The 21,494-nt window shown below is 39.8% G+C and overlaps 1 protein-coding gene across 15 annotated transcripts in view; it reads left to right on the top strand.

The window, feature by feature from the left end:
* INO80D (INO80 complex subunit D) overlaps nt 1-20,936 on the top strand; it is a 70,659-nt gene extending 49,723 nt beyond the window's left edge. For 8 of the 15 annotated variants that reach the window (XM_086344063.1, XM_086344052.1, XM_086344073.1 and 5 more), the window contains 3 exons: nt 6,418-6,635; nt 7,352-7,509; nt 8,923-20,936. In XM_086344063.1, coding sequence (XP_086200189.1) covers nt 6,418-6,635; nt 7,352-7,509; nt 8,923-10,103 — 1,557 coding nt within the window. In that variant the 3' untranslated portion in view covers nt 10,104-20,936. The remainder of the gene's footprint in view (nt 1-6,417; nt 6,636-7,351; nt 7,510-8,922) is intronic. The other 7 variants (XM_086344133.1, XM_086344126.1, XM_086344142.1 and 4 more) reach the window with 1 other exon arrangement.
* Nucleotides 20,937-21,494: the final 558 nt, after the last annotated feature.

The following is a 21,494-nucleotide window of genomic DNA, read 5'->3' on the forward strand; positions in this document are numbered from 1 at the left end:
GGTTTTTGCTTTACTTGTATATAACTCTGTGAATGTCTTGCTTATCTGGTGAAATTTCAGCCAAAAGCCAAACCCTATTATAATCCCATTGAATTTAATTATTGCTTTAGTTAGTGCTGGTAGCATAAGCCCTAATTAATGCAGAATAATTGAGAGGAGAGACAAGTCTGAATCAGTGAACTGTCTGAATTATATAATCACTTAAGATAAAGGCAGTTCCCCATGAGACCACTCCTGAGTTCTGCTGTTTGCAAAGTATTGTGCTGGGTACCTGTGTGCTAAAAAACTGAGTAAGACAGCTCTTACTTGCTATGAGCATATTTCAGTGTGGGCCATTGGACAGGACTTAGTATTGTAACACCGTGGTCCTGGCATGGCCACTAGCTAAGTGCATATCGAGGATTTTTTGGATCTCATTCTTTTTAGACCTCAGTTGTCGTATATTAAGTTTAATGGCTGCTGCTTCCTGAACGTCTTTTGGTTTTTAGATTTCCATTATTGACCATATATTTTGAAATGTTGTATATTAAAACTACACATACAAATGTTGAGTAATTATTGTAACATTTTAAATAAAGACATTTTTGTTAGCTCGTTGAGGCTTTATCATGGTTAAAGAATGACTTCCATATGTTTTTTGAACCACTTTTGAGGACCTTCATTGGTGTTCTCATGGACCCTTGGTAACATAGGCTCTGTAGCTTTCAAACCACTGACGTAAATGATCACCATTCTAGCATACTTCTAATAAGACTAGGAGAATATTGTTAAATAGCGGGGGTCTGTACTTCAGGATCTGCTTTATTGATTCAGTGAGTTGATCAGTATAACAATTATGTGAGTACTTCTAAAGAAATTGAAAGCAGTTTATTCTTTTCAGCTGGTTAAATATTCTACTTAGACAAATTCAGCTGGGCAAACATAAGGTTGAATTAGTATAATAAACTTAGTCATAAAATAATATTTATTGTATAATAAAAAATGTAGTGTAAATAAATTTATATTGATCAGGTTTTTAAAAGGTATTTTCAATGCAAAGTTTTTACAGTGATACAAATGATACAAATGGTTTTCTCTCTGGAGGCAGTTGTAGAATCTGACACGGGTTTGAGCTATTTTTAGGTGAAAAATTACATAAGAGAGTATAGCAACACATGTATTCCATCAGTGCACCAGTGAGAGACTCGATGGTAAAAACTATGCTGATCTCATGGCTCTACTTTCCAACTATATGCCATCATTTTTCCCTGCTGCTGCTGCTGCTAAGTCGCTTCAGTCATGTCCAACTCTGTGCGACCCCATAGACGGCAGCACACCGGGCTCCCCCATCCCTGGGATTCTCCAGGCAAGAACACTGGAGTGGGTTGCCATTTCATTCTTCCCTACATTATTGTAATAGTCTCCTAATTAGGCTCCCTTCCTCGTGCCATGCCTCCTGCACCCACATGAGGTGCTTGCATATCAGCCAGTGTAGACCGTGTGCACGGGTCCCACTGTCTTTGAATTACGTATAATAAAGTTCTCTCTTTTCATTGTACAGTTCTGTGAATGTTGACAGTGCATACAGTTGCATAAACACCACCATAATCAAGATACACAATAGTTCATCACCCCCTCAAAAGTCTCTAGTGCTGCCCTTTGTAGTCAGCCTTTTTTTATCCCCACTGATCTACTTCTGTCTCTGTTTACATTTTCCAGTGTCTTATAAATGGAATCGTTGAGTATGTAGTCTTTAGAGCAGGCCTTTCCGAATATAGATCTGATCGTTTTAGTTCCCTGCTCAAAACCCTTCCATTGGCTTTACATCACATCTAGAATCCAGTTCAAAATTCTTAATTGTGCCTGTGAGGCACTTCCTCATCTGGCCCTAGAAACCTCTCCAGCTTCATCTTACACCATCTCACCCTCCAGCAACACTGGCCTTCTTGCTCTTTCTTAAACACTTTACATATGCTTCCATCTCGAGAAGGGCGTGGCAACCCACTCCAGTCTTCATGCCTCCTCTTGCCATGGCAGAGGAGCCTGGCAGGCTACAGTCCGTGGGGGTCTCAAAGAGTCGGACATGACTGGGCAACTAAGCACAGCACAGCACAGCATGCTCCCATCTCAGGGGCTTTGTACTTGTTTTTGTCTTTTCCTGGAATGTTCTTTCCCCAAATTCTCCATGTCTCACTCCTTCTTCATATCATTCAGGTTTCTGATCAAATGTCAGTTCATTTCCACCTCCCCTCTACCCTGCCACTTTTTATGCTCATTTATTGTTGTTCAGTCACTAAATCGTGTCTGACTCTTTTGTGACCTCATGGACTATATATATAGCCCACCAGGCTCCTCTGTCCGTGGGATGTCTCAGGCAAGAATGAATGAAAGAAAGTGAAAGTCCCTTAGTCATGTCTGACACTTTGCGACCCCGTGGACTATACAGTCCATGGAATTCTCCAGGCCAGAATACTGGAGTGGGTAGCCTTTCCCTTCTCCAGGGATTCTTCCCAACACAGGGATTGAACCCAGGTCTCCCACATTGTAGGTGGATTCTTTACCAGCTGAGTCATAGGGGAGGCCCAAGAATACTAGAGTGGGTAGCCTATCCCTTCTCCAGTGGATCTTCCCGACCCAGGAATCGAACCGGGGTCTCCTGCATTGCAGGCAGATTCTTTACCAACTGAGCTATCAGGGAAGTCCAGGCAAGAATACTGGAATAGATTGCCATTTCCTTCACCAGGGGATCTCACCAAACCAGGGATCAAACCCAAGTCTCCTGCATTGGCAGGCAGTTCCTTTACCACTGGGCCACCAGGGAATCTTCATACTCTACCTATTTTCCTTCCTAACATTTGTATTTACCTAATGTTGTCATGTATGGATGTGAGAGTTGGACTGTGAAGAAAGCTGAGTGCTGAAGAATTGATGCTTTTGAACTGTGGTGTTGGAGAAGACTCTTGAGAGTCCTTTTGACTGCAAGGAGATCCAACCAGTCCATTCTGAAGGAGATCAGCCCTGGGATTTCTTTGGAAGGAATGATGCTGAAGCTGAAACTCCAATACTTTGGCCACCTCATGCAAAGAGTTGACTCATTGGAAAAAACTCTGATGCTGGGAGGGATTGGGGGCAGGAGGAGAAGGGGATGACAGAGGATGAGATGGCTGGATGGCATCACCAACTCTATGGACGTGAGTTTGAGTGAACTCCAGGAGTTGGTGATGGACAGGGAGGCCTGGCGTGCTGCAATTCATGGGGTTGCAAAGAGTCAGACATGACTGAGCGACTGAACTGAACCGAATGTTATTTATTAGTTTATTTGTTTATTTTCTGAATCCCCCTACTAGAATGTAAACTTCACAAAGGCAGGAACGTTGTTTGTTCATTGCTCTATCTGCAGTGCTTGGAGCAAAGATACTCCATAAGTAATTGTTGAATAATTGATTGGTAGGTACATGGCTTGTGGGGTAGGGGCAGATTCTGAACTAGACTCAGCCACTGGATAGGACAGCCATTGGTAGAAGAGACTCAAGCTGTACGAGGTCCAGGCTGGCAGACAGAACATGGTATTCAACAGGAATGAACTTGTAGAACAGAGGGTAAGGTATTAAATGGGTTGTTGTCCTGCAGAGAAATATTAATAGAAGGGGACAGTTGAGAATGCTGGGAGTGAACAGTGTTCATAGATATCGTAGGTAAAGGAACAGTTGGCTTTAGGAACACCTCCAGGACACAGGTTCTGGGCTTTCTGGAGGAGCCAAGTTAAGGGGATAGCAAGAGCCAGACGGGGCCTTGGTCACGGGCGGTTCTATGTGGAGTGTTGCCAGGATACACAGCATAAGCTTAGAAGAGTAAGGAAGAAGCCTAGACCAGAACTAGTAGGGCTTACATATTTTTAACTAGAGCTCTCTGACTTCCTCATATTCAAGACCCACGCTGGTCCTAGAGGGAGATCCTGGAGTGCATGCCAGCTCCTGGTGGGGACTGGCAGCTGCTTATTCACTGCATAGTGGGCATAAAAAATGTAGAATCAAGTGTTGAACCAAAAGGAATTACAGAGCCTGGAAAGCACCCCGTCTTCTGTTGTTTTCTAAATTTGTTTGCGACTTTTGAGTTTGTAATAGTGTTTGGATTCAGGTGTTTGGCTGGGATTAACCTTCTTTTAGATTTCTTGGATTTATGCTTAATTTTATTCTTTCTTGGTATGTTTGTTGCTACTGATATTTATTAGTCTTCAGATCTTTTAATGTATTTGGTTATAAAAGTTATTACTGAATTCATCAACTCAAAGGTGACATCAATCATAGAAACCACAATTATTTTATATACCATCCAGATGGAAAAAATGTTGCACAGTGCATTTCTTATCACTTAAATTTTTTATTTTATACTTATCAAAATAGCTTTTTTAGACTTAGACATAAATATTTTTATCTTCTATTTCACCCCTGATTTCAGCTAATTCTTGATGTGTGAAAGGCAGTATATAACATCTGCTATACCACAGCTTTGTTCTCTTTGTGATTATTTTCCTTTCTCATTTGGTTGTTGCTTTGCAAAAAAAAAGGTAGAGGTGGGGATTGTGGTCAGTTCTTTAATAATGAATATTTGCTTCGCTAATAACAATTTTCTGCCTTGCTTCTTTCTGTGCCTTTCTGCACACCCATGTTTTTCCTCTACATGTAGAACCAACAATGTGCAAACCTCAGTTCAAACAAAGAGAGTACAGAGAGCTATGACCAACTTTGAACATGTAGGCAGCAGCAACTATAATGACCTGGCTGACAGAGATAATAATATGCCATTATTGTAAAATGCTCCCCAACTGTAGTGATAGTAAAATGTGCATCTGGGAATTGATGAAGTACCGTATTCAGATTTAAGGGTACTAGCTGAAGAAAGCTAGTTATATTGCAAGCTTCTTGTTTTTGCTGGTTCTTCCTTTCCCTCCTCACTTAACTGCAGCAGTTTTATAAAGCTGTGTCCCCACTGTCTTCTCTCTTTACCTTGTCACCGTGGTCCATGTGAATTATTTGAAGGACTTCCACTGTGTTCAACTTCCGAGTCTACGCCTCCATGCCTTTCTTGCATCCTGTGCACCAGATACAATTTTCTCCTGCCCACCCTGGTCATCTTCACACCTCAAACAGTATGTGAGCCCAGCTGAATTCCTTAACTCTGATTCTGTTTATTCTGCTGTGCTCTGTATCCCACGAACGGCACCCTCACCTAACAATCACCTCAACTAGGAACTCTAGAAACACTTGAGAGTTTTATATTCCCCTCATCCGCACCACAGCCACGCAGCTGTCATATCTTGAGAATTCTCTCTCAGCAAGCCCTTGCTTTTCTGTTCTTGCTCACTTCGCCCTCAGCTGTTTATCTTCTAATATCTGTTGAAATCGCCCTGTGATTGGAATTTTTGCCTTCACTCACTTGCCCCTTCTCTTTATTCATTTACATTGTTTCTACCAGGTTAGTTAATCCTGTTACTAGTATTCCCATTATTTTTTGGCTGTGCTGGGTCTTCGTTGCCGCACAGTCTTTGTTGTAGAGAGCAGGGTACGCTCTTGTGGTGCACGGGCTCTAACACATGGGCTTCAGTGTTTGCAGCTCGCAGGTTCTAGAGTGCGGGTCGGTAGTTGTGGCATACAGGCTTAGCTGTGCTCCTCAGCATGTGGGATATTCCCAGACCAGGGATCGAACCAACGTCTCCAGAATTGGCAGGCGGGTTTTTATCCACTGTACCATCAGGGAAGTCCAGTTAATCCTTTTAAAACATCTGCTGTCATAAAAAATCATTCCCCATTGCCTATAAAATAAAGTTTAAAATTCTGAACAGAGTATTCAGAGTCATACAGGATCTGGTGCCAGACTTCCTTACAGCTGACTTTTATATTTGACCCTCCATCATATCCTCAAGCAACAGGCCATACCCAGTTATTTGCTGTCCTTTTTGTCTCATTTGTGCTATTTCCTTTAGCTTAGAGTGGTCTTCCCCCTTATCCCAGCAACTGAAGGTCCTGTTGATGCTTTAATCCCACATAACTACAAGTAATGAATTTTCCATTTGCATACCCTTAGACAGTATTTATATCATCACCGTCCAGTTTTTCCTATAGTATTTATGTATACTCATGTTCATGTTTTTCCCATGGGATACCAAGTAAGTTCCTCTGGAGCTCAAATCAAGTTTTATTCAGTTCTTTTACACTACAGCACCTGTGACAATGCCTTTAAGTGTGGAATGAGCTTTATGTATATGTTGAATTGATGTGAATTAAATTTTAAAATGAATTTCGTATTCATGTAATTATTGTTATACATAGTTTGTGGCACTGTATAAAATAATAAGAGACATAAGTATTTTTTTCAGATAGCAGTTTGCTTTTTCCCAAATAATCTGAGTTTAAAAATACACGTTTATTCATTCCAAAGGATAATTTCTTGAGAGGAGATAGCTCCCGTAAAGTTCAGCACCAGCAGCAGAGGAAACCCAGGAAAAAAACCAAGCCTCCTGCACTTACCAAAAAACACAAGAAGAAGAGAAGGCGTGGACCTCGTCGACCCCAGAAGCCCATCCCCCCTGCAGTCCCCCAGGGGAACCTCAGCATGCCCACCAGCGTCTCACTGCCAGTGGAAGCCTCCCGCATTCGGTCAGTGGCTGTGCCAGGACTCACGTCTCCTTTACTTGCTCTGATTGTTCTCAGAACATCGGCTTCCTTTCCTGTTGGAAGTAGGCTAAAGGCACCCTGTGGTGTATCAGCTTAGACTCTGTAGTTTCTAGTAGGATTTTTACCAGATACCTGATGGGTTTAGATCTAAAGTAAAGTTTTCGATTAAAATCCAAGGGAGCAGATGCTGATATTGGGAATTTAATTGTCTCTTCTCAGATTTTTCTGTTTCAACAGAAATTGCATATATGTTCCAACAGAAACGTGATGCATTATTAATTTTGACAGGGGTAAGCATTTTGACCCGATGAATGATGCTTCTGTTTCAGCTGCAAATTTCAGTTTTACCTCTTTCATCTTTGTTTAAAAATTACTTTGGCCAGATTAAAAACTCTACCGGAAAGTAGTAAGACACACTTGATAGACCAGATTGTAATTCGTTCTACTAGTACACCAAATTGCAATTCATTCTACTAATTTGCAGTAAAAATAGTATCTCAAAATGGTTTCCTTCTCTTAATACATGGGTGAAAATTTGCAGAAATATGTGAGTGCATATGGTGAGGTCTGCCGTTCTGGTTTCAGATCTTAAAGTAGGCAAGGAGATTATTTTGAGTTAGGGTTTTCCATTTCTGCTTCTGGTGACTTGGTGGGAAGGTAAAGTGGGGGTGGTGGGCCAACCGTGTCATCTTCCCCAGGAGCCCGTCCACACCGGAGCTGAGCGCTGATGAGTTGCCGGATGACATTGCCAATGAGATCACCGACATTCCACACGACTTGGAATTGAACCAGGAGGACTTCTCTGACGTCCTTCCGCGGCTACCTGATGACTTACAAGATTTCGATTTTTTTGAAGGTACGGTCAGTATTATAGATTCAAGAAAACCGGTTTCTCAAATGAATTTTTTTTTTTAAAGGGAAATAGTTTTTTTTTTTAATATGTTCAAAGTATTCCTCCTCACATGTAATATGGACAGAAAATATAAAGTGCTAAAGCTATTTTATTCTCTTTAGAAGGAGTACATTTTTTAAAAAATGATAATATAGGTTTAGTAAATCAGTAGGTTTGATAGCTAGGTTTATAACTTTATTCCTTTAAAATGAGTGGTGGTGTTGGTTGTGGTGGTGGTGGTTTAGTCGCTAAATTGACTCTGACTCTTGCAACCCCCTGGACTGTAGCCCACCAGGCTTCTCTGTCCATGGAATTCTCCAGGCAAGAATACTGAAGTGTATTGCCATTCCCTTCTTCAAGGGATCTTTCCGACCCAGGGATTGAACCCAGGTCTCCTGCATTGCGACTGAGCCACAAGGGAAGCCCCCAAATCAGTAATTTTAGTTTATTTATTTTCTAACCTTTTCTTTTTGACTACGTTGCATGGCTTGTGGGATCTTAGTTCCTTGACCAGGGGTCATGGCAGTGAAAGCGCTGAGTCCTAATCACTGGACTGCCAGGGAATGCCCCTACTTTAGTTTGTTTTTGAATAAAGACATTTTAAACTTGAGTTTATTGAACTTTCAGAACTTGTCTTCATTTTGATACCCCACCCTGTACTTCAGTTGAAGTGCACTTTTCCACAACAAAGTTTGCTTAACCCCACCAATTGTTTAGTGCTTTCAAGGGAAATCTTTTCTACTCTGAGAATGTTTCCTTCACCATTAAAAACTGGATATTTTTGCAGTGATTACTCCAGTTCCTAACAGTAGGTTTTTTGATATTGGAAAGGAAATCAGTGTAGCTTCCATTTTATGAAAATTCCTTAGAAATGGGAGACGTGTGAGAGGGGAAGAGCAGAGAGTAATGCAGAAACGTGGGAAAAGGTAACCAACAAAGTGAGCTGAGCACTTGCTTTTGTGCTGAGATATACGTGGAGTTCTGTGTTCTGGGTTCACGGGGCTGTCCCTCCAGGTGAAAGAGCCCAAGAGCAGAAGAGCTAACAGGGTTCCTCCTGCACAGCCTTTTGTCTCAAATGTGAACCGATAGATATGTTTTCTGTTTTAATGTCTTAATATATTAACTTTGGGTAAAAACATACCTATAATCAGATAGTCACCCCAGGTTTTAAATAGATTCCTGAGCACTGAATACTGTGTTGAGATGGCTGTGAGAATGCTGTCAGTGACCCGAAAATGTGGTTCAGGCTCACCTGTCCTGCCGTGAATATTTCACTCTTGCTCTCCTTAGTAGTCCTTAGTAGAATGTCTTGACAGATAGTTCTAATGTGTGGTTTTTGTGGTCAGGATGGTGGAAGCCCCGCTGACTTGTTGATAGCTCTTGTTTACCCAGGAAAGAACGGAGACCTCCTCCCCACCACCGAAGAGGCCGAGGAACTTGAACGGGCCTTGCAGGCCGTGACTTCTCTCGAGTGCCTGAGTACCATTGGGGTGCTCACCCAGTCAGATGGTGTGCCCGTCCAGGAGCTGTCAGACAGAGGAATAGGGGTTTTCTCCACAGGGACAGGAGCGTCGGGGATCCCGTCCTTGAGCCGAGAGGTCAACACGGACCTGGGGGAGCTGCTGAATGGGCGTATAGTCCATGACAACTTCTCTAGCCTAGAGCTGGATGAGAGCCTGCTCCGTTCAGCTACCTTGTCTAACCCACCTACACCCCTGGCAGGGCAGATCCAGGGGCAGTTCTCTGCCCCCGCCAGCGTCAGCCTTACTTCTGCCACTCTGATGAGCCAGAGTGCCCTTGGGGAGAGAGCCTTCCCAGGACAGTTTCATGGACTTCATGATGGCAGCCATGCCTCCCAGAGGCCACATCCTGCCCAGCTGCTGAGCAAGGCAGATGACCTAATCACCTCACGACAGCAATACAGCAGTGATCACTCACACTCCTCGCCCCATGGAAGCCATTATGACAGCGAGCACGTGCCGTCTCCCTACAGTGACCACATCACCTCTCCCCACACGACATCTTACTCTGGTGATAACATGGCAGCTACCTTCTCAGCAGAGATGCCCGTCATGGCGCAGCACTTGCTCCCGACGCCACTTGAGGTGCCACTCGGAGGGGTCGTGAACCCCAGAACTCACTGGGGCAATCTCCCCGTCAACCTCGGAGACCCCTCTCCGTTCAGCAACCTTCTCGTCGCCGATGGGCATCTTCTTTCCACGTCCCTCTCCACGCCGCCCACCACTTCGAACTCAGAGACCACACAGCCTGCCTTCGCCACCGTGACCCCCAGCAGCTCCAGTGTGCTCCCGGGGTTACCGCAGACCAGCTTCAGTGGCATGGGGCCTTCCGCTGAACTGCTGGCCTCCACCTCCCCCAAGCAGCAACTCCCTCAGTTCAGCGCAGCCTTCGGCCACCAGCTGAGTTCTCACAGTGGCATTCCCAAGGACCTGCAGCCCAGCCACAGCTCGATAGCGCCTCCCACAGGCTTCACAGTAACAGGTGCCACAGCTACAAGTACCAATAACGCATCTTCTCCCTTTACCTCCCCTAACTGAGCGTGTCTGTGTGTTTGCAGGCAGGTGGGGAACCTGGTGTTTTCTATCTTCTTTTCCCTCTTTATCACCCACCCCCTCGCCCCCTTTTCCTAAAGAAGATTTTAAAAATAACAGACGGGGACTAGAGGAGAACTCCCCTTTTCCAGTTAAACAAGTTCCCCCTGCGGTGGACCTCGCTTCAGTGTTCACATGTGCTCCTTGGCACTGGTGCTCGTTCCCTCCTGGCGGGTCCACCCTCCCCCCAGTGGTTTCCTTAGTGGCTCAGCACAGTGACTGGATAGAATCGACTTTCAGCAGCAAGTCCTAGAAGTGGAAGATACCTCAGATTACCAGTGCCCTTTACTATTTCTTAGTATCGTAGATCAATGCTTTCCATTCTAATACCAGGTCTTTACACAGGTGGTTCTAGCTAGAATGAGCCTGTTCATCGAGTTCTGTGTAAGAAATGGCAAATGGTGTGCAGAGGCAGATTCAAGCCTCTGTCTTAGCACCAACTGCTCAGCAAACACCACATGAGGCCAGGATTCCATTCCTAATTGTGATCATGTTTAATTAAAAAGAAAAAGAATTAGTCTTTTGACTGCCTGTGTGTGTGTGTGCACCCACGCGTGTATTTCTGTGCAGGGCAGGAAGCAGCTGTCCCATTGTTGGTTTTTTTTTTTTCTTATTTCCTAATAAGTAGAAGTCTCTTCTCCTTTCCCACATCTCAGAGCCCTAATAAGGTTGGTCGTTCTTTCCCGCTGAGTTAGCCGACCTTGGTGAATGGAGAAGGGTGGCAGTCTGGCGGCGTGAGTAGCACAACCCTTTTCTGCTAAGTTAGCCCAGAACACAAAAAGCTGAATTCACATCAGTGCCCGGCGGATGTGGTGAAGAGCTTGGCCAGGACTGCAGGGGTTGCTGCAATTCTGAGGTCTGATGGTTGGTTGTATTGCCTTTTTAGACAAGCATTTGTTTCTGAATCCCTCTTCCATGGAATATATTCACAAGATGTAATTAAAGAAAATATTTTGATGTGAAAAGCAGGATAGTTCAAGATTGGTTTGGAGAGATGGGATCTGTGAACTCCTTGATCCATCTTTTGCTTTGGGATTTTTCATGTTTACAGTAGTGATTCTTTGGTAAAGTTTGTAAAATGTTGATGACACTTGTAGAATCAATGTACCAGTTGTGAAGTGACATGTAATATCTGAAGGATACACATTTTAAAATTTTCTTTCAAAGCAAAATATGGAAATTAGACATAAATCTTACTCACCCTTTGGTACTTTTAAAATAATTTTAAGTATTTAGGTTTAAGTTTGGGGAATTTTTTTGAAATACCAGATCTTGAAGGTTAAAAATCATATTGGATAGTTTAGTAAGTTGGTGACTATGAAATGAATATGTGAGGTTTCTTTTTAACCTGCCTTCTCCCTGACCCCCCACCCTCCGCCCAAGGGTGGAACTAGATTTTAAAGGCATCTGTTCTCTGCTTTTGCTGAGAAGTTTCACTGTCCCTTGAGATACCATTGGCTATTTATACCTGAATCTAGTCTAATTTACATATATATATTTTAAAAGATGAGAGAACATATCTATTAATGATGTGATATAATAATTCATTTGTCAGGGAATATTTGATCTTAATTCCTTTTCAATAGGTAAAGATTTGGATGTATTTTCCTACTTCCTCTATGTATTTCTCTTTATGCCATGCTAATTCTAACCAGTCCCTTCTTTTGAAAGCTTTTCTTTCTCTGCTTTTTAAAGGAATGATGGTGATCAGCAGGCATTATGCAGATACCACGTGCCTGAGATTATGGAGGGGAAATGTCACATGACTGTATGAAATCATGATATGCCCTATTTTGTATTTATTGAAGTTTTCTTTTTGTGGGCCAAAAATATGTTTGTAATATATTTAGGTTTTTTTTAATCATGATAATTGATTGGAAGATTTATTTTTTAATAGCTTTGCCTTTTTTGCAGATTGAGAAATTTCTAAATTATAAAATTATGTCACAAAGCAAAATTATATTTGGTAGCACCATAAATTTTTATTCTGAATGGTGAGAACAGATAATCTGAGTATTTCTCACCTGTGAACCTATGTTAGTAAGCTTTTTAATTTTAATGTACTGTAATGAAATGATTATGAGTAGTTACCTCTGCTCAAAAGTGTCATTTAGTTCACTGAACTCTTCACATCCCATTATAACCATCACATGCTAATTGTCCATTCTTAGTGATTCGATTCCGTCTCCACTGTGTACTAATCACAGGTTGTAGCAGAGCAGCCCTTGACTTTCTTTTTTACTGAGCTAAAAGTGGTACATACACATTGACTTTCTTATCAGCCCTTCTTTGACAGTGAAGGGAAAGTCATGGGATGTCGATTTGAATTTTTCTGGCAATTTGTCCCTTGTGGTAGCTGCTTAAAATTCTTCAGTTATGGAAACTGAGTTTGCAGTAAGTTGCACATTTTATTGTTTGCAATTTTCTGTTTTCTGTGCATTTTTAAGCCCTTTCCTGCTTTCTGGTAAGGAGGCATGAAATGATCAGGAATGTTGCCAGTTACAGCTTCACACCAAAAACTTTTGAGTAAATTCGTTTTTGTGTAGATGCCCACGATAAATAGCTGAAGAAAGGGCACCCGTAGAAAGTACCTGTGTAGATTTAAGAAAGTAGCGGAAAAACAAATTTTTCTTCTCACTTTGTCTACTTCAAAATAAATATCCATGCTTGCGATTCACTTTACTCTTGCTGTTTCTTGTGAGTCCCTTTTTGGAAAGAGAAGAACATCTGTGAACCCAGAGATAACCCTTAGGTTGCTGTTTTAGCTAATGGAGCAATTTTACTCTCTTAGTAGCAGGTTTGCTATTAACATGGAAAGAAAGAAACGAAGTATCTTTTACTCCAGAAATATGAAAATTAGTGTCTTTTAAAATAGCACTTAAGGCTCCAATAAGGCAATACTGGAATCAGAAACAAATTTGATATAAGGTTCTATCTAATTACGTGGATACTAGCTTTCATTTTAGTGTTAAAACTCAACTCATGAGAAATAATGGCAAAGAAGGTTCACTCTGTTTCTGCAGTTCTTTGGGACCATTTATAAAGGCCAGTTAGATTGTGTTAAATGTGATTCAGTTTACAAAGTTGCTGCAGTTAATGGATACATTCTGTGCTCTGAGAATCTGAATTCCATGCTAATGTATAATGCTCACTGGCTGTGATCTATAGCATCCGAAGGAAAGATGTGTTTTTCTCCTTTACACTCTCTACATAACTGTTAACTATTATTTTAGTTAAAGTACTTAAGACATTGATTTTCCCCTGTAAAAATGGCTTAGCAATTTGCACATCTGGGTAGATTATGTAGTTAGTAAACAATCCACAGTAGTAAATAGCAATTACATTTAACCCACCAAGTGACAGACTATGCAATGGAAAAATTTTCTAATTATCACCACATAGCTTATATGACAAAGGATTCTTTTCTCTAGTAACCTACCATGTGAACTAGAACTGTCTCATAAATGACTTCCTGAGCAATTTCATGTTGGCAGGCAGTGTGATGTGCCTAGAGTCCCTCCATGAAAAGAGTATAATTTAATGAGAAGCAAATAGTAGGTATGGACATAAAGTTGGAAAAAATTTTTTCTTTTCCTTAAAATCATAGTTATTGTCTTGAGTGGTTTAAGGCTAAAGAAAGCGAATACTTTATCTTTGCCAAATAATTATTTATAAGATTTATTTCTTAAATAAGCCTAATCTCTCAACTGCAAGTTAAGCAGCATCATTTTCTGTGACTAACACTAAAGCTTTTCCTTATCAGAGGTCGTTCGGTCCATGATTGTAATCCACAGAGGCAAAGACAGTGTCCATGATACACACAGCTGCCCTACCTGTGTGATTTTCTTCTTACCTGAAAAAAATATTTCTATTGATCCATACTACTGGGCTTTTATCATTTGGCACTAGAATTTGAGCCTGTGTAGGTCACACCCATCCTGTAAGTTCACTGATACTTGCCTGCAGTCCTTCCTGTGCCCCTGCCTTGTGGGGCTGGTAATGGTGGTGGTAGCTTCATCCGCAGTGTTTGTGGGAGGCAAGTTGCTTTTTCTCCAAGTTAGTTCAAAAGGTTGCTGTGGTTTGGTATTGCAAAGAGCTGAGGCTGTTAATAACACTAAACTATCATTTCAAGCTAATAGGTTTCAAATTCATTTAAAATTTGTTTAGGTATTTAGTTTCTGGTTTCTTCATCTTTCTTTTTAGCCTTCTTTTAACACTCTTATTAAATTCTGTTTTTAATCTGGTGTATATAGAATAATGCAGTGGTTGTTTAAATGGTCAACAGAATTCTGCAGTTTAATGAGGCAATTTAAAGGATTCCCTGGAAGAAAGTGTAGTCAGTCCAAATGTTTCATCGCAGACAGCTACATTGCTCCAAGGACTTTTTGTCCTGCCGAGAATTATATTTGTTGGAGAAAGGTGAGTGTGGGAATATATATTGGACAGAACATAGATTTTGTTTCCCCCCCTCTCAATACATTGAAAACAACTGAATTTTAATGGGCCTTCTATAGAAAAGTAAAACAATATAGTGACTGCTTAATACCTTGAACTTTATAAAGATTTCTAATATCATATATTGAAGTGAAGTGAAGTTGCTCAGTCGTGTCCAACTCTTTGCCACCCCGTGGACTGTAGCCTACCAGGCTGCTCCATCCATGGAATTCTCCAGGCAAGAATACTGGAGTGGGTTGCCATTTCCTTAGCTCCAGGGGATCTTCCCGACCCAGGGATCAAACCCAGGTCTCCCGCATTGCAGGCAGATGCTTTACCTTCTGAGCCACCTGGGAAGCCCAATATCATATATTGGAGGGACACAAAATCCATGTTTAGTTAATTAAAGCAACTTTTTTTTTATAATACTGTCTTTCAAAAGATGTGTAATAAAAGATCAGTGAAGAATATATTTGAATATCTCAAGTGTTTTTTTCTGATCAGTGAGTTAGGAAAGAAAACATAAAACATAAATGAGTAATTATGTCTCTTCTAATAACCAGTGTCATTAATGCAAAAATTGTGGGTCAGACTTAGCCTTATTTCTAAATAGCAAAAATTCTCTCTTTTTACTCCTACTCTGATTTTTTGTTAGCTTCCCTCTCTCTGCACTGTGATACAGAGCAAATAAAAGGAAACGTGGCATTTGAGAGAGAGTGAAAGAGCAAATGTGGGATGACACCCCCCCCCCCCCCCTCCAGGTTCCCAAAGCTTGGGAACGTTTGGCTACTTTGAATGGCAGCGTTGTGGCGGTCTCAAGTGCAGTCTGGGAAAACAGTCTTCTAAGAGAAAACCTGTCTCACTCTCAGCAAAGTAGGGGAGCACAGCTTTCCTTCCATTTTTCCCTTCTGCCTGCTTGCTCAGCCCACCCCCAGCACTGAAGTGTGTGTACACACATACACGCATGATCTGTACTGCTCTTGGCCCAAGAGAACCTTTTCTTTCACTTGGTTCTTTTTTTTTAAGCTGGGGGCCACTTAAGTAAGCTCTATATGCACCCAAAGTTCCCCGTGGAAAACTTTTCAACATGCAGTGCAGAAGGCTCCAATGCAGTTTAAACGCCACCCTTGCTTTTACTTGGAGAATAGACTGATTTGCCCTGACCTGGCTCCACCCTGCGTCACTGAAGTACGGTTGGCTCCAGCTGATGAGCCTGGAAGGGATGGGAAGGTTTGGTACTTAGGACGTTGTCTTCATCTGCTCGGAAGGGTTGAATCAGTTCCTCTCAACAGTGATAATTCTTTTCACTGTATAGTGTTGAGTATGTCTCAGGGATTCCTTGTGGAAATTAGGGCAGTTTTTAAAATAAGAAATTAGTTTTAAAAGCAACTAAAGGTGACTCATCATTGAGAGAGCGCAGGAAAGAGAAAACGTTTGGTTTCGTAGCCCATGGTGTCTTGCTTGGGACGCTTCTCCTTCTCCTTCAGGCTCTCATCTCAGCCTCAGCATACAGAATCCTTTCCCACCACGCACAGCTTTAAAACTTTTATTTAAAACTTTCCTTCCCCAATGAGCTTTCAGAATACTTATTGTAGATTTTAAGAGAAAAGGTATATTAATTTATGCTATTAACATCACCTCATAAATTATAAGTTTTATACTAAAGCTGTATTGAGTGTAATGAATTATGTTGCCTATGTGTTTAATAGCTAAAAAATTATATATGAGCTTTTTTTTTTTTTTTGACAAAACAAACTAGTGAAGCACCTTTTTACACTGGATCTCTGCCGTGTCAAGGTGTATAGCTATCCTTTGCTACCTTGCAGATATATAAAATAGAAGGATATCCTGGGGCCTCAAAATGTAGAACACCTTTAGACCATTTATTACTGCTCATAGAACCGTTGAGAAATCACGTTTCCTTAGTAAATGATCTGTGGTTTACACTTAAGATGGCTAGAAGCTTAGTTACAGGGTAAATAGAAATACATAGATCAAGTAAAAACTCCCCAACTACTGTAGCTGGAATTTGTAAATTAAGTTTTTAAGACCTCTTTTATTTCCTATGGATTTATTCTTTTAATTACAGTTTATTCTGTAAGTTGGGAAGTCAAATAGGAAAAATAATAAATCTAGATGTTCTCAGTGTCTTATTCAGGAACTTTTTATCCCTCCTCACTAAGGAATTCCCACTGTGACTTAAAAATAGAATTAAAGTACTTGTGTGCATGTATTTGTCTGTGTTTTTACACACATGCAAAAATATACATTGGGGGCACGTGTATGAGAGAGATGAATGTGTGCTTACGTAAAAAGAGAAAGGCAACAGAATGTATGGTAGAAATATGATTTATTTAGTTGAGGGCGTTGGAGTTCCTTTCTCATTGTCTCTGTTGTATAAATACACCAAATTCTTGATTGTGTTATGTTAAAAGGCTAGCTCTGATATCATGTGCATTTTATTTCAAGCTTTTGATTAGCTTATGTTATGTTTTTAAAACAACACAAAAAACAGCAGGTTCTAAGACCAGCCTCTTGCTTTTGAGTGGAAAAATAAGAGAAAAACAGACCTGTACATGAGCTGTGTTTATCTATTGGGGTGGTGGGACCAGAGATCAGTTGAACCTTTTTTACGTTAATAATAGATTTCTTCATATTCTGAGTTATAAAATATTATTGATCACCTTTTCTTGGTGAAATAAAGTTGAGGCCTTTTGTAAAGAATGCCATTTTTAAAGGGGCGCCTTTGTTTAAAGAGTTGGTGGGATCATTTCACCATGCACATTTCAAAGCTGGGTTGATTTCAGTTATTTCCAAATTTTTTTTTTTTAATTACTCAGTTGTGTTGTTATTTATGAAGTTAGCATGCCCCCAAACCACCATATTTTGGCTATAGGAAAATTATGATACCCTTGACTTTTTACCTGGTTTATATGCAATTTTTAAAAAATGCATTCCTGTATTTTGAGTTTTGTCATTTTGCTATACATTCATTACTGAAGTGTCTGGTGGTCTAAAATAGTCAAAGCTAGAGTTTTATTAAATGCTCCAGTCACATTTATTTTTAATATTAAAAAATCGTACTTTGAAACATGTTAAAACAACTTCTGATAAATGACGTCTGGATTTGTCGTTATCTTTGAAGCCTCATTCATTTTAGATATACTCAAGACCTAGGAAAGCTTTTTGTATGTTGTTTTTACAGTTGTATTTTTTGCAGCATCTCCCAGTTTCATTCACTCTTGCTTTATGGATTTTTTAAAAATCTGCGTATTTCTTGTACATATGCATGCAAATGAAAGAAGGGAGGTTGTATTGGTGCCATTTCTCCCTTCAGTTACTGGTTAATGGGATTTGCTAGAATAAATTCCCCTGATTGAAGGGTGAAGTAAGCCCTTTTGTGTATATCTGTACAGAGATGTGTATATGGGATGTGGTGGCACTTTGCTGAATGTGAACTTGCCTTGTCGATGGAAAGATTGAGAAGTATTATGTTTATTTATACATTTGTATAAATCTATATATACACGTATGTATATGTGTGTGTATAGATAAATCTATATACATATATTTCCCTAAAAGAAAAAAAGTGTGTGTGTAACAGATAAACAGCCTTTGTTAAGCAAGATTATACATCTTTGGAGAATTGTGGATTATTCTATAAGCAAGAAGAGGGACAGTCTAGTGTAATTATCAGAGCATACAAAGATGGAAGTCCTTAGGATTATAGTCTTGTTTATGAATTCCTCTTAGAACTCTTCTTACTTGCCACTCCCACTATTCTTCATTTTCATGGACTTCTAAGTCAATCTCTCACCACTTAAAAATCACACTACTTTGTGTTTTTTTCTCCTTTATTAGGTCCTTTTTGCCAGAATCATTTGGCCTAACCATATTTCATTAACACTTCACTTGTCTCTGAAATTTCCCAGAAGACACAAATTTTGGCAATACTTTCTATGGTAATTTTGAAAATTGGGCATCATTTGTCTCAAAAACAACCAACCAATAAACAAAAGATCAACATTCAAACAGAAGTACTTTGAAAGTTTTACCTAGTTAATTTGGGGATGTTTTACTTAAATTGGAAAAACATAATTGTGCTTTTATGATTGACATTAGTATTTATTTTTTCATTTATTGTCACTAATTTGTCATTTTAAAATTTTGTTTTACTTTGTGATTGATCATACTTTTACCATTTTCATTTTAATGGAGAGCCTCTTGAATTCTATAACTCATTTTCTTCATGATGAAACTGCTTTAATGAATTCTGCTATATTTCCTTTGGACTTCTCTCACATTTGTGACATTCTGTTTTAACTTTGCTGCAGCTCTCTAGAAAACTTGCATCCCTATATATTGTGCCTTTAAAGCTTTTATGCACACACAGACAGACATGTTGGAGTATGTGTACATATACTTTCCTATATACTCACACAGTATGTCTCTAGTATATACTGTGTGAGTGAATATATAGATATTCAAAGGCAATGCAATGTTGCTCTCTAGATATATATGTATATAAATAGTGTTGATATATTGTATATACACATGTATATGTATGAGTTTTAAATGGCAATCTTTTACATTTAGCAAAATGCTACCCCTACTGGAATATTGTCACTGCGATAGCAGTTGTATGTAATGATTTAAAATAACATTATCAAAAGTTATTTAAAGAACATTTAGAAGTCTCATCTAAAGAGGTCCACACATTATTTATTTCTCCTCCTTTTCCTTTTATTGTTATTATTTTTTTTTTAACTGAAAGGGAGACTGTCATTTTAAAAACGCCACCTATCCCAGGAGAGGAAGAGAACTGGAGACTCACTTGAGGCCCCTCACGTGTCTTCCTCTCTCTGAAATGGAGATACACCACAAACCAGCCTGTTTATTTCAGTTATAAAGCAACCCTAACATTTCCATTACCATATGTCATCCACCATCTCCCAGATCAACTTAATTCACCAATTTGCCTCTTCCTTTCGTTAATAATTAATGATCATTGAGATCATTTTGCCTGGGGGAAGTTAACTACTCTCTAGCTGCAGGGAAATTTATCACCTACTTGTTATTCTGCCTTGTTCAAAATTCAACTTTGAGAAAAGACAGCTCTCTCATGAAGCTATCTTAAGCAGGTTTTACATTTATTTAGTCAAAGGTCTTCCCAGACATTTTTTTTTTTTTTTTTTAAGAACTCCAAGTCTGCATGTACCCGACCTAGATTTAATTCTTACTCCCCACAGCTTCAGGTATTTTTCCTTAGTATATCAATTTGACATGCTGAATGGAAGAATACTAAGAAAAAACTGTTCAGTATTTTATTTTATGATGAGTTGGTAGCAGATTCCATTTCAAGACCTTCTAGAGAGAGGAGTGTAGATGGACAATCCTAAATTGTAAGATGTTAACAAAAAACAGATGGAGTAAGAATACCCCTGAAGACACAAATAGAGAAGTTGGGGTTTGAGGAATTTCACAGAGTAACTTAGCTAAAACTTGATATCAGAAGCAGCCTTTAACAGAAGCCTCTTGGCAGTTGTATGGTACTAACCAGAGTACTGAAGTGCACGCTGAAACCAAGTTGCAGTGGGAAATCAAAGGTGAGGTAACAGATTCAAAACCAGTAAAACAACAGGTTGCACAGTTTTGAAATCTCTTCTAACAAAGTAGCTGCACGGTAGCAAGGACGAGCCGTCCTCAAAGCCCTTTCTTTTCAGTGTTCTCCTTCACCTTGGCACACAAGTATGTTCAACAGGCCATACATTAGAATATATATACAAAAAAAAAAAAAATTCAAAGCTGCTTAAAGGGAACTTACAAACTGAGACTCTTCTCTATGTTAATAGTGGCTAGAAGCTTAGTTATATGCACAAAAGCTAGAAGCCACTTGTTTCTACACAGATTGTAGGAGCAAGGTGAGATTGGCAGGTTTGGGGACAGGGCCCCCAGTTCTGAGGAAAGGCGTATCCATGGTATTGGGTGTGCTATTGCTGGTGGGGAGACCACATTTGGGGAAATGATGGGCTTTGGTTTGTAATTTCCCTTTAAACAAGAAGAGATGGCTCACATTTTCCATGTATATCTCAATGAATGTACTGTATTACCATTTTAAAAATTTGATGAAATAATAATGGATTGGTCTCCTTTTGTTTTCTGGTCCTTGTTTAATTTGTTTAAGGGTTTTTGTATACAAAAGTTTACATTTTTATGTATATTTTTCTTGTGTAAAAACTGATGTAATATGTGTATAAAACACTGTATGTATTATCTGTATATAGTGTGACAAAATGATTTTTCTTTCTTTCTTTTGGATGTATTAATAAATCTTGCTGTGAAGTAGCCTTGCTCTTGGTTTAATTTCTTTTGCCTGGATGTTGATGGAAGCTGTTAATCCAGAGTAAGGATTTTTCCCTCTTTGTTAGCTAGAGTATTTATACATGTTTTTTATATCTTATATTTTGGCAAGAACTCCAGGGGGCTTTATTCATGGTTCTTTATATTTAGACTAACAGTGATTAATATCTGTCATATCTGTGGATCAATTAAGTGCTCCTCAAAGTGACTTTAAGGTGGTATCCAACCTTGAAATCCAAGCAGAAGTTGCATAGGAAATTGTTATATTCTATAATGGAGGTCTTGCAAGTCAGTTTCTATTTAATTTATCAGGAGCACCTTTTTCTCTTCTTTTTCATAGTTTCACAAGTATAAGAACAACTTCATGCTGTATAACCAAAGTAGTACAAACAAAAACCTTTTAACACTCTTCCTTTAAGGCGTTGCCAAGTGCCTGCCTTGTATCTCCTTGGAATTGAAATACATTTTTTTTTTTAATATGTAGATTGGAACTCTTCATTTTCTATGCTGAGGAATTGTGTGGTACTGATAGAGGCTAGGACA

Source organism: Bos grunniens, chromosome 2 (assembly GCF_055505025.1).
Source record: "Bos grunniens cultivar Pamir isolate PY7600 chromosome 2, Bosgru_T2T1.0, whole genome shotgun sequence".
NCBI lineage: Eukaryota > Metazoa > Chordata > Mammalia > Artiodactyla > Bovidae > Bos > Bos grunniens.